Source organism: Schistocerca gregaria, chromosome 3 (genome assembly GCF_023897955.1).
Source record: "Schistocerca gregaria isolate iqSchGreg1 chromosome 3, iqSchGreg1.2, whole genome shotgun sequence".
NCBI lineage: Eukaryota > Metazoa > Arthropoda > Insecta > Orthoptera > Acrididae > Schistocerca > Schistocerca gregaria.
Genome location: NC_064922.1, coordinates 559,069,112 through 559,082,123, shown reverse-complemented (window position 1 = coordinate 559,082,123; position 13,012 = coordinate 559,069,112). Strand labels below are relative to the sequence as shown.

At 37.8% G+C, this 13,012-nt stretch overlaps 1 protein-coding gene across 2 annotated transcripts in view; it reads left to right on the top strand.

Annotated features, from left to right (window-relative positions):
• Nucleotides 1-13,012, top strand: part of LOC126353910 (disks large-associated protein 5-like) — a 185,127-nt gene that overhangs the window by 98,883 nt on the left and 73,232 nt on the right. For both annotated transcript variants that reach the window (XM_050003140.1, XM_050003142.1), the window contains exons 6-7: nt 5,407-5,575; nt 10,077-10,190. In XM_050003140.1, the coding sequence (XP_049859097.1) occupies nt 5,407-5,575; nt 10,077-10,190 (283 nt within the window). The remainder of the gene's footprint in view (nt 1-5,406; nt 5,576-10,076; nt 10,191-13,012) is intronic.

The following is a 13,012-nucleotide window of genomic DNA, read 5'->3' as shown; positions in this document are numbered from 1 at the left end:
TGATTCTAAGCTTGTAGTTTATGTAAAGTTCCCGATTTTCCAGCTAGAAGTGGTCATAAGTAGAGTATCGCTGAAGGAAGCGAGTCACCAAAATGGTTAAGCTCAGTCAGGTTACTTCTTTTTTCTTCACTTAACAATATCCCCCCCCTCCAAATGAACCATGGACCTTGCCGTTGGTGGGGAGGCTTGCGTGCCTCAGCGATACAGATAGCCGTACCATAAGTCCAACCACAACGGAGGGGTATCTGTTGAGAAGCCAGACAAACACGTGGTTCCTGAAGAGGGGCAGCAGCCTTTTCAATAGTTGCAGGGGCAACAGTCAGGATGATTGACGGATCTGGCCTTGTAACACTAACCAAAATGGCCACGCTGCGCTGGTACTGCAAACAGGTGAAAGCAAGGGGAAACTACAGCCATAATTTTTCTCGATTGCATGCAGCTTTACTGTATGGTCAAATGATGATAGCGTACTCTTGGGTAAAATATTCCGGAGATAAAATAGTCCCCCATTCGGATCTCCGGGCGGGGACTACGCAGGAGAATGTCATTATCTGGAGAAAGAAAACTGGCGTTCTACGGATCGGAGCGTGGAATGTCAGATCCCTTAATTGGGCAAGTAGGTTAGAAAATTTGGAAAGGGAAATGCGTAGGTTAAAGTTAGAGATAGTGGGGATTAGTGAAGTTCGGTGGCAAGAGGAACAAGACTTTTGGTCAGGCGAATACAGGGTTATAAATACAAAGTCAAACAGGGGTAATGCAGGAGCAGGTTTAATAATGAACAAAAAAAAGAAAAATAGGAATGCGGGTAAGCTACTAAAAACAGCATAGTGAACGCATTATTGTGGCCAATATAGACACAAAGCCCACGCCTACTACAGTAGTACAAGTTTATATGCCAACTAGCTCTGCAGATGACGAAGAAATTGAAGAAATGTATGATGAAATAAAAGAAATTATTCAGATACTGAAGGGAGACGAAAATTTAAGTCATGGGTGACTGGAATTCGATAGTAGGAAAAGGGAGAGAAGGAAACGTAGTAGGTGAGTATGATTGGGGGAGAGAAATGAAAGAGGAAGCCGCCTAGTAGAATTTTGCACAGAGCACAATTGAATCATAGCTAACACTTTGTTTCAGAATCATGAAAGGGGGTTGTATACATGGAAGAAGCCTGGAGATGCTAGAAGGTATCAGATAGATTATATAATGGTAAGACAGAGATTTAGGAACCAGGTTTTAAATTGTAAGACATTTCCAGGGACAGATGTGGACTCTGACCACAGTCTATTGGTTGTGAACTGTAGATTAAAATGGAAGAAACTGCAAAAAGGTGGGATTTGAGGAGATGGGACCTGGATAAGCTGAAAGAACCAGAGGTTGTAGAGAGCTTCAGGGAAAGCATTGGGGAACGATTGACAAGAATGGGGGAAAGAAATACAGTAGAAGAAGAATGGGTAGCTTTGAGAGATGAAATAGTGAAGGTAGCAGAGGGTCGAGTAGGTAAAAAGATGAGGGCTAATAGAAATCCTTGCGTAACAGAAGAGATATTGAATTTAATTGATGAAAGGAGAAAATATAAATATGCAGTAAATGAAGCAGGCAAAAAGGAATACAAACATCTTAAAAATGAGATTGACAGGAAGTGCAAAATGGCTAAGCAGGGATGGCTAGAGGATAAATGTAAGGATGTAGAGGCTTATCTCACTAGGGGCAAGATAGATACTGCCTACAGGAAAATTAAAGAGACCTTTGGAGAAAAGAGAACCACTTGTATGAATATCAAGAACTCAGGCTGAAACCCCGTTCCAAGCAAAGAAGGGAAACCAGAAAGGTGGAAGGAGTATATAGAGTGTCTATATAAGGGCAATGTACTTGAGGACAATATTATGGAAATAGAAGAGGATGTAGATGAAGATGAGATGGGAGATATGATACTGCATGAAGAGTTTGACAGAGCACTGAAAGACCTAAGTCGAAACAAGGCCCCGGGAGTAGACACATTTCCAATAGAACTACAGACTGCCTTGGGAGAGCCAGTCCTGACAAAACTCTACCATCTGGTGAGCAAGATGTATGAGACAGGCGAAATACCCACAAACTTCAAGAAATAATTCCAATCCCAAAGAAAGACAGATGTGAAAATTACCGAACTATCAGTTTAATAAGTCACGGCTGCAAAATACTAACACGAATTCTTTACAGACGAATGGAAAAACTAGTAGGAGCCGACCTTGGGAAGATCAGTTTGGATTCCGTAGAAACATTGGAACATGTGAGGCAATACTGACCCTACGGCTTATCTTAGAAGCTAGAGTAAGGAAGGCAAACCTACATTTCTAGAATTTAGTAGACTTAGAGAAAGCTTTTGACAATGTTGACTGGAATACTCTCTTTCAAATTCTGAAGGTGGCAGGGGTAAAATATAGGGAGCAAAAGGCTATTTACAATTTGTATGGAAACCAAATGGCAGTTAAAAGGGCTGAGGGGCATGAAAGGGAAGCAGTGGTTGGGAAGGGAGTGAGACAGGGTTGTAGCCTCTCCTCGATGTTAATCAATCTGTATATTGAGCAAGCAGTAAACGAAATAAAAGAAAAATTCGGAGCAGGTATTAAAATCCATGGAGAAGAAATAAAAACTTTGAGGTTTGCCGATGACATTGTAATTCTGTCAGAGACAGCAAAGGACTTGGAAGAGCAGTTGAACGGAATAGACAGTACAAGATGAACATCAACAAAAGCAAAACGAGGATAATGGAATGTAGTCAAATTAAGTCACGTGATGCCGAGGGAATTAGATTAGGAAATGAGGCACTTAAGGTAGTAAAGGAGTTTTGCTATTTGGGGAGCAAAATAACTGATGATGGTCGAAGTAGAGAGGATATAAAATATAGAATGGCAATGGCAATGCCAATGGCAAGGAAAGCGTTTCTGAAGAAGAGAAATTTGTTAACATCGAGTAGAGATAGGAAGTCATTATTGAAAGTATTTGTATGGAGTGTATGGAAGTGAAACATGGACGATAAATAGTTTAGACAAGAAGAGAATAGAAGCTTTCGAAATGTGGTGCTACAGAAGAATGCTGAAGATTAGATGGGTAGATCACATACCTAATGAGGGGGTGTTGAATAGGATTGGGGAGAAGAGAGGCTTGTGGCACAACTTGACTAGAAGAAGGGATCAGTTGGTAGGACATGTTCTGAGGCATGAAGGGATCACTAATTTAGTATTGGAGGGCAGCGTGGAGGGTAAAAATCGTAGAGGGAGACCAAGAGATGAATACACTAAGCAGATTCAGAAGGATGTAGGTTGTAGTAGGTACTGGGACTAGAAGAAGCTTGCACAGGATAGAATAGCATGGAGAGCTGCATCAAACCAGTCTCAGGACTAAAGACAACAACAACAACATCAACAACATCATTTTTAAAGATTTTTGTGGGAGGGGTTCATCCTGTTTTTAAATGTATCATCTCTTGTTAATTTGTATGCACATCACTTGGAGGCATGATAATAGAGATGCAAACAAATGAACTGCTTATGGCTAAATAAGTATTGTAAATTTATTTATATATTTGCTCCTTTTTCATCCCTTGCCACTTTGTATAGTAAAAAACTCACCCCATTGACTTAACTTTTCAGTGCCTGTTGCATGAAAATGTTTGGACGGCTACTCCTTACATATGGTTTTTAATGTCTTCCCTTGCTTTCAGCAAATTAGTTTCATGTTCTTCGACATATCAAAAAGACACTGTGATTCATAAGTATTCTCCCTTCATTACACAAGATGTGCTACATCTAATTTTTCTTCAAATGTGCTATCTTTCAGCATTGTAGCCATCTTCAAAGTTCTAACATACATGCTGTAATCAGTGGAATTAGCCAGTAACTCAGTGTAAAAGTACTACAAAGCAAATGTAGTCATTTGAATACTGAACATTGTAACATTCCCCATTCTTAAACATGCTGTGAGAATAAACTTATAAAATTCAGACTTTCCAGTTTAGTGATTGCATGTTCTTCAGGCTGTAAACGAAACATATTTACAGTTTGCGTTAATAATTATTGGATCGGTTAATGTTGCATTGATTATTTGTACTTACATAGTGTAATCTGTTGTCTATCATTGTTGTCCTACATCTCTGATTGAAGTAAAAAAGCAAAGTCGTATGTCTTGAATGGCTGGAAATCCCCAAAGAGCAGCTGCAGCCACCTAATTGGAAAGGTTTTCTCTATCTTTTGCACTCATAGGCATCCTTTCTGTACAAAGTATGAGAGCTGTGTAAATGTATCTCCCAATGTAGATGACTGTTTAATGTCCCCATCTGATGGACAGAGAACTATCAACAGTGTCGCAGACCCTCGCTTCATGAGACACTGCAGAGGGGTTTGAAATGGTATCAAAGACATTTGGTGCAAAAACAGGTGATCAGGGACTTCACACCACCACCCCTCCTGTCCCCTCTACCATAAAGGCAAAGAGGAAAATGTGAACAGTGCAAGGCATACCTGGACAGTAACCCATCTAAGTACTGGCCATGCTCAGTGGTGCTTAACTTAGATGATCCGGCGGTAGTTTGTGTATCCACCTTAGCATAGTATTTGTGTCTGAAGTAAATAGCCATAGTTCTTGCTGTAAGAATATGCCGGTATGTAACTCGCAGTTCGTGGATGGTAATTTTTAAAATAAGTGAAACCCCATTAAATATATTACTCATTCATTGTATTCAATTCACACTTGAGCTGCTCCTCAACATAACCTTGTACTCCATTTGGAAACATTAAAACTAGTTGTGAAAACCTCAGTACATAAACTACTAACATAATAAAACTACCATTCACAATCTTCCAAAAAGTAACTGCCACGCCAACATAGCTGCAGTCTCATATATAACATTATAACAATGTCAGCAGGCTTAGGCATTATTAGACACATCATTTTAATTAATGTAAAATTACGAATTACGTATAAAATTATTTAAGCAGGACGTAACTCTCAGCTGGAAACAAACTTAATTGTTATGATTGGTTACGTGTAATAGACTCGGTGCCAAATATTACGGTGAGTATTTTTAGAGTTGACTTTACTGTATGTTAATTTTGAACATTTAAATTATGGCTTCACTTGACTACACTCATGGTAATTAGTTACAAAAATCCCTATTATCTTATACAAATTGTACAGCTCAAATTCATACTGAAAACTACGGATGTGATATGTTCAGATGCAAACAGTTGTCCACATAAAGTAATTTATATATAGTGCATTAAGTATCAGCAATAATATTTAGTGTAACGTGAAAATAAAAATGAATATGGAACTTTAGTGTGTCATGTTGTTTACTTTTGAGATGTATCTTGTATTACAATTTTAGATCTAATATTTCTTGTAAGTATTCCCATTCTTCTCAACAGGTTCAAAATGTAATTTCCAAATTTGAAGAGCTGGATGTCCTGAAAGACAATAACTGGACAGAACCCAAAAAACAACACTCATCTCCACTGAAGAAGAAAAAAGGTGTAACCAAAATATCTAAAACAAAACCAGTAGCTTCAAAGTCATCTGTTCGAGACCACATTGCAGGTTTGAAAATGTGTGAAGCATCACCTGGTGATTGCTTACCTCCCCTTTTTTTAATGTTATAGGATGAATAATTTTGTGCTGGTATCTGTTATTACTAGTCTCTAAACATGATAGCAGCTAACCTCATGACTGTTCCTATTTCAGACTTTTAGTGGCTATATTTTATGCAAATCGAACATTCAGAGAATAGTATTTTGATAGTTACATGTTTTTACATCAATAAACGAATTATAGGCACAATTTTCATACTTTCTTTATGAATGTTGCTAAACATAATGTACACTTGGTCAATTTATAAGTATTGTTGTTCAGGGACAAATTATGAAAATAATGCTTACATGCTAAGTTTCCACAGACTATAACTACACAACCCAGTAGCTTTACCACCAGCTATAATAATAAATGCAAGGGTATGGTATTTGTTGATATAATGAAACATTTCTCAGTATTGCATTCATTAAGGTTGTTTGTTTCTTTATTATTATTATTATTATTATTATTATTATTATTATTATTATGTGAGTCAGGAATTTAGTCCTATTTTCAAATGCTACTGCTATTGTGTGTGTGTGTGTGTGTGTGTGTGTGTGTGTGTGTGTGTGTGTTTTCTTCTCTTGTCCTCCTGTCCCTTTTCATGGTTTCTTTGCACGCAGAAGAAAAAAATTATTATTTTACTCAATGAAGCTGTGGGAGCGATGGTTTGCAGTTAAGTGAACATACATGCGCTGAAGTAGCCAGTATAGTAGATACCCTAGTAATTCAATTTTCTGACGTTGACATCTAAAACTATTAATGAAATGACACAATTTCAGAGACTTCACTGGTCCAATACAGACATGATTTTATATATATAGACTAAAGCAGTGAGTGAAAATTCGTACCAAGGTCGGGAATCGTACCTGGGTCTCCTACTTACTAGGTAGCCGCATTAGCTACTAAGCCATCTTAGCAGAATTTTATGTATACTGAGGTGGCAATGAGACTTTGGATCAAGGAGGGAGGTATGTCAGAGTAATCGGTGCAGTTCTGTGGACCGCTCTGCCAAGGTGGCTTAGTGGCTAACGCACCTGCCTAGTAACCAGGAGACCTGAGTTCGATTCCTGCATTTTCATTCACCGCTTCAGTCTGTACATACAAAAATTTTGAAATATGTCATATATGTTCTGATTTCTTCAATTAAAGTAAAACAATAAGACTAGTACAAGAGAAGCAGATCCCACGCACATCCGGGTCCAGCCTGTGACAGAATGACCTGCCTTTGGCCAAAAATCATGAAGTTTCTGTAATTGCTTGTTGACTGGGATTCCCTGTCTCAATGCTATATTCTGTTTTTCTATTCTTTCCTGTAGTAACATTACTAAATAATTCTTGTCGATTGTGGACCTATTGGAACACAGGAACTGTTGAAATTGAAATTATGATGAATTAGCTACAACCAGTTGCTTATATAGACTTTTATTTTCCTTTCATGTCACTTCAAAACGCCCGGCATCCCGTATTCAGATGTTTTGCATTTGTTCTTTATTAAAGGTGTTGCAGAATTTTGCAACAGAAATTTTGAAGACAACTATTGCAAAACATCGTAAGTAAGGACTGTTCACGATGGGTGAATAAATGTAAACATTTGAAGATGGGATGAACATAAAATGAATGTTCTTTCGAAAATGTATGTTTTGAGACATAATTTGTTAGTGTGGTGTGTCAGAAAAGGGATGCCATTCGCATTGGTGCATTACCGCACCAATGTTAGCATCACAAACACAATAATTATGGCTTTATGCACTAAGAGCGCTACTGTAGTGTAATGTAACAAGGCAGCCTGCAAGCTTAAGTATGTATGTGCGTTAGGCCCATGAGTCACCAAATGTTGCCCATACTTGGCATATAAAATACTTTTTTCTGTATTAATGATGCAGCTGATCTCTTGAGTGTGTTTTGTACGAAGTTTCATTTCTGTTGTGTTTGAATGATTTTGCTATATTGGTGTGAAGCTCAAATTTCTGGTTGCCCTCTGAATTAGATAGAGGTCTCTCTCTTACTGACACAAAATATTTTAATCGCAAGTGTAGACTGTCCTTGGTTATGCTTGTGTTTAATTTTACCTTCATTTGCCTTAGGGGAAATCAGGATATGTGGGTGTGAAAGTATAATTAAAGTTAAAGATTTCAACTATGATACCTGTTTTGTAATCTCCCCCCCCCCCCCCCCCCCCTCTCTCTCTCTCTCTCTCTCTCTCTCTCTCTCTCTCTCTCTCTCTCTCTCTCTCTCTCTCTCTCTCTCTCTCTCTCTCTCTCTCTCTCTCTCTCTCTCAATCCCCCCTCTCTCTCAATCCCCCCTCTCTCTTGACTATTAATCAAGCATGGTCAGATGTGGCCTATACTCTTTGCCTGTTTGCAAAAAATGTAAAACTGGTCATAAACATGTGTGCCTTGATTCACTATTTTTTTGACACATAACTGACATAACAACCTCCAGTTCTGCATGCATTATGTTTTGCCAGCATGAAGCAGGTAGACTGATACTACAATGTATAAACGAAGATGACATAATTCCTCAGAAAATGGTTTTGAATGTTGATTTTTCAAATGACATGTGTTGTAACCGTGATAAATGAGAGTAAAATGTAACTAAGTGTAATAATTGTTTGAATTTGAGTTTGACCATAATTTAAGGAGAAACAGAAATGTATCAGATATTATTGAGGATCTCCCATGAAGTAAGTTTGTAATCTACACACAAAATATTAACAACAGTAATATAACAAACGGATTCTCACCAGATCTGTGTAACTTCCAGTGACTTTGACAAAACAGATAACGATAGCTTGAGAAGTCTGGTAAAAAAGGGAGAACAAATGTTTCATAATCAACTCACATTACTCCTCAACATAGTCATCTTGTAGGGATATAAACTTAGTTTGGGGACCCTGCAGCTTTTTCATCCCATTAGAAAAACAGGTTCTGTCAAGCTCTGCATGATAATCTGATAGCTAATATCACCACCTCATTTGACGAAAATTTGCTCCCAGCAAACCAAAGTTTCAAGTTAGGGAACAAGAAGAAGTAATTCGTGGATTGAATAAGGTGGATGAGGAACTAGTTAAAAGCACAATTTATGCTACTTCACCGTTGGTACCCCTAATGTGTGGGATGATGCATTATCTTGGTGAAAGAGCACTTTTTTGCAAGCCATTCTTAATCTTATATCAGACAAATAAAAGTTCAAAACAATTCAACAAAGAACTAGAATAGAGCCCAGTTATTGTTGTCCTTTTTCGAAGTAATCTATGTGGATTATTCCTTGGGAATCCCAAAAAACAGTTGCCATCACCTTAACAGCTCATAAATGGTCTTCGCCTCCTTTGATGCACTTTCACCAGCCTTTGTCCGTTGTTTTGAGTGCCATTTGGCTTTGGTATGTAATGATTGATCCATGTAATGAACAGCCACAAATAAGAACAAAAGGTCTTGCAGATCGTGATTAAACATCGCCAGACATTGTTTTGGATATGCAGTTGGTAGACTGTGAAGAATTGCAGCACCCACCTCACACACAGCTTCTTCATAGCTAATCCTCCATGCAGGATATTATGTGCTCTGTCTGTTAAGAAGACTACAGTCTCACCAATCTCTCAAATTTTTATTCAGCAGTCTTGCATTACCATATCATGGATTTGTTCAATGGTTTCCTTTCTGCTGACCTCAGCTGGACAGTCGGAGCATGCTTCATCATTGGTGCTTGTCCAACCACGTTCAAATTAACCAGTCCAAAAGTAAATGGTCTTCAGTGATGGTGAAGAGTGTGTGAAATTCATCGAAATCTTTTTTGATTTATGTGGCTGTCGAACCCTTCAAATGGAGATGTTTAGTAAAAGGATGAAACTTGGTTTTCCCCATTTTCAATTGCAGGCGACACGCTGACCAATTCATACGCCTATTAACAATGAACTGTACATTGTTGAAATTCTTTATACTTCCTTTGGTTAATCAAGCTTACCAACCATAAAGGGACAACAAAAAACATTCTATTCTTCCACGGAAATTTGCCAGATCTTTCAAACCTCCGTCACATGAATGGATATAGGAACAATATTAATGAGAGAGAAAATTTCAAAATAGGTGGCAGAATGAAATCAGGCCACCATACTCACCCAGTCTGTGTCCACTTTCGTAGTCAAGGTTTTGTGGTTCAATTGTTCTTCTGTGACCTCTACTTCATAAAAAGCTTCAGTATTGTGTTTTTTTCTGTTTTTGCCAACTCCGTAGTTTATTTTCAAATTGTTTTGTGTAAAATGTACTCGTAAATCTGCAGGACTTCATTCAATAGTTTTTTGTGTCTTCATTTCAGCATTGCTTCTTTATTGGTATGTACTTGATCATCGCAAATGTTACTTCTCCATATGTAATTTAATATTGGAAATTTGTACCTATGGAATTGTTAATATTCAGTTGATCTGGTTTGATGTTCAGTTGAGTGTTTGTGCAAAAAATTTCTGTTTCAGCTTTAAGGCGTGCAAAGGCTGCTATGCAGTGCAGTGAACCAAAAGATCCAAACATTGCCAGTTTCATCCCTGCCGACCCTGCTTCAAAAGTGGAAAAACAGTCTAACCAAAGAGGTGTTGTATTAGTTCACTTCATTGATTTCTATGATAAGTTCTCTCCTTTGCCTCTTGATGAAATAAACACAAGAAATCATCAGATTTACAGCAATACTTAAAGCTTTTTTTTCCACCATTGACAAAATTACATGATAGAATGGTCTAAAAATAATTTTCTTTGGTTCAGTAAAGAGAACTAAAACTAACACAACATGTAGAGAAAAGATTTACCCTACAAAATAAAATCCCCGAGGACAAAATGCAGATTTAATACAAATTCCAAAAATCAGGGTGTATACGATCCGGGAGATCCGGGAAAAACCCAGGGATTTTTTCATCCAGGAGAAAACCGGGAAAAACCCAGGATATTTTTAGAATTTCAGGAATTTTTCATTGTTTTAGTTTTCAGTTAAAATGTAATTTTGACTGGTAAGAACCGGTACTCCAGCAAAGGATATTACTGTATCCCGTTACTTCAGAATAATACTACAGCAATAAAACGTAAACGAGAGAAAAAACGAAAATAACTTAAATGCGCCATATGCAACGACGACACACAATGCTCATGCAGGTGTCTGCCAATTGAAAATGTGTCAAAAGCTTTAAGAAGACTTCATAACAACAAATTGCCTCGAATGAGCATGAAGTCGAAACTGTTTACATTCTGTTTGTTTTAGCAGCTATGTGCATGCGCAATTGATTCACGTTTGAGTAGTTGATTCTCCCGCTTCTGGCTAGTGGCTGTTGGCTGTGCAAGCAGTCACAGCAAGCAGATAGATGCTACCAGGAAAAGGGGGCGCCAAATTCATATTCTTGAGGAAAAAAACTTGTTTCACAAAGCGCCTAGCATCCAGCGCATGTTTGTCTATCGATTATTCATATGATTTTGAAAAGCTTCCCTGTTTGTTTTTGAACACATTTTAAGTTGATTTCTGAATGAATCATAAGTTGACTTTTGAATAGTGTACATGATGTCTCTGGCAGGAGAATCCTCATCACATCGAGAAAGGGGATGGGGTTAGACGAGATGAGGGAGTAAAGCCGAATGGATGGATGCGAGTCGCTGTCTGATTATGTGGTTGATTGAGTTTGCGAATGATCAGTGTTGTTATAATTACTAGCAAAATTCATAGATTCAGACTACCAGAATGGAAATAAATGACCGACAGGAATAACAGTTGAGGAAGATTACGTATGATGTTCTCGGTGCATCCAAGAAAATGAAATTATGACAGAAAATTTTTGATGGGACCGCTACACTAGTAAGGACCAGTAGTACAGTCCACGGCCAGCAGCCGCTTAAGTTCTATTCTGGAAGTAATGCAGAAAACATGTTGCTCGAATACGTAATAACGCCTAACCGGAAAGAATCGCGGGATAACTAAACCTGTGATTCTGGCAGAGTTAGTGACGTTAATCAACAAACAAATTTTGACAATGGCAGGAAAAGCTACAGTATTGGCGATGGCAAGATTGATTGTTAAAATGAGGAAGGAGAAGAAACGGAGACAGCACACAAATTATGGAACAATAAGAAGATTCCAAATTTATATAAAAATTTCATAATACTACTTTCCAATCTCATGCTTGATTGGTGCGTATGAATGGAATTGTGAAACTATTTCCTAACATACAGCTTTTTGCTTCCAGCAGGCCTAATAGGCATTTGATATTGGTACTTTGTGGATTATATTCTGTCATGTTATAAAAATGGCCATTTGTGCCAAAACAGTCTCCTTTATTTGTGTTACAAAATTGCTGCCGTATTAGAAAGGCCTATTTTGTTTTATCTAGCAGACTTTGACAGAATAGACGTAATCAGATTGAGAAACCACACCAGTCTTGGGTATAATTTGTATTAACAGCTTTTTCGATTTTTCATGTAGCAAAACGATTGACGAGCTTTGATGAGGTAATAGATTCTTTCTCAGAAAGGAAGCTGCAGCAAGATTAGAGAGAAAAATTGCTAGGAGCCAAGGTTTGAAGAAATGTGTAATTTCTTGTTTATTTCTTGTCAGTATTGGTTTTATATATCCTACATTTAATTTTATGTCACACAAGCAAGTTATTAACTAATATGCAATAAAGAGTTCAGATTTTCTGAAGAGTTCTTATTCTGTCGATTACAAATAATCCCATCCGCTATTAATTGCGAGTTTTCATTATAATAATAATAATAATAATAATAATTAAAAAAGACGGGCAGGCTGTCAACAAACCGGCCGACTGGGAGCAGAAGAGGCACCACGGGACATTTCAGTTTCCACTCCTGAATATAGTTTGGACGTGCGGTAGAAAAATGTTTTATGAAGAGGTGTGGCACTGCACTTTGGCATACTTAAGACCAAATAATATGTCTTACATTTCCTCGAATACATAGGTTTTACGTTTCAGACTTTTCCGAAAGATGTGCGCTACAAGATGAAGATACTTTGAGAATTCGAATTTTTTAGTATTGACCCGGTTCGCAAATGTCGCACATCCGAGGCTGATGTGCAGAGCAGCCTGAGTTATAATGGGTAGATTCCACGTGAACCGTGTTTACATTTAGTGATTTTGCTGTTCCTCTTCGTTTACTCCCACGTCAAATGAAAACAAAACTGATATATGTGGCCGGGGACTATCAAGTGAATTAAAACACGTTCACATAATTACGGAAGGCTAAAATATGTCATTACTTTCAGATTTCATTTTATTTCCACCTTTCTGACAGTCTAATCGGCTTGCGGAACAATAAAGTTGTTTTTGTCTGTTTGCTAAAGAAATTTTACTTTTGTTAAACTTTTCCGCAGAGGCAATCAACGTATTTGAAATGAAATGTTTATTTTCACAATGCTGGC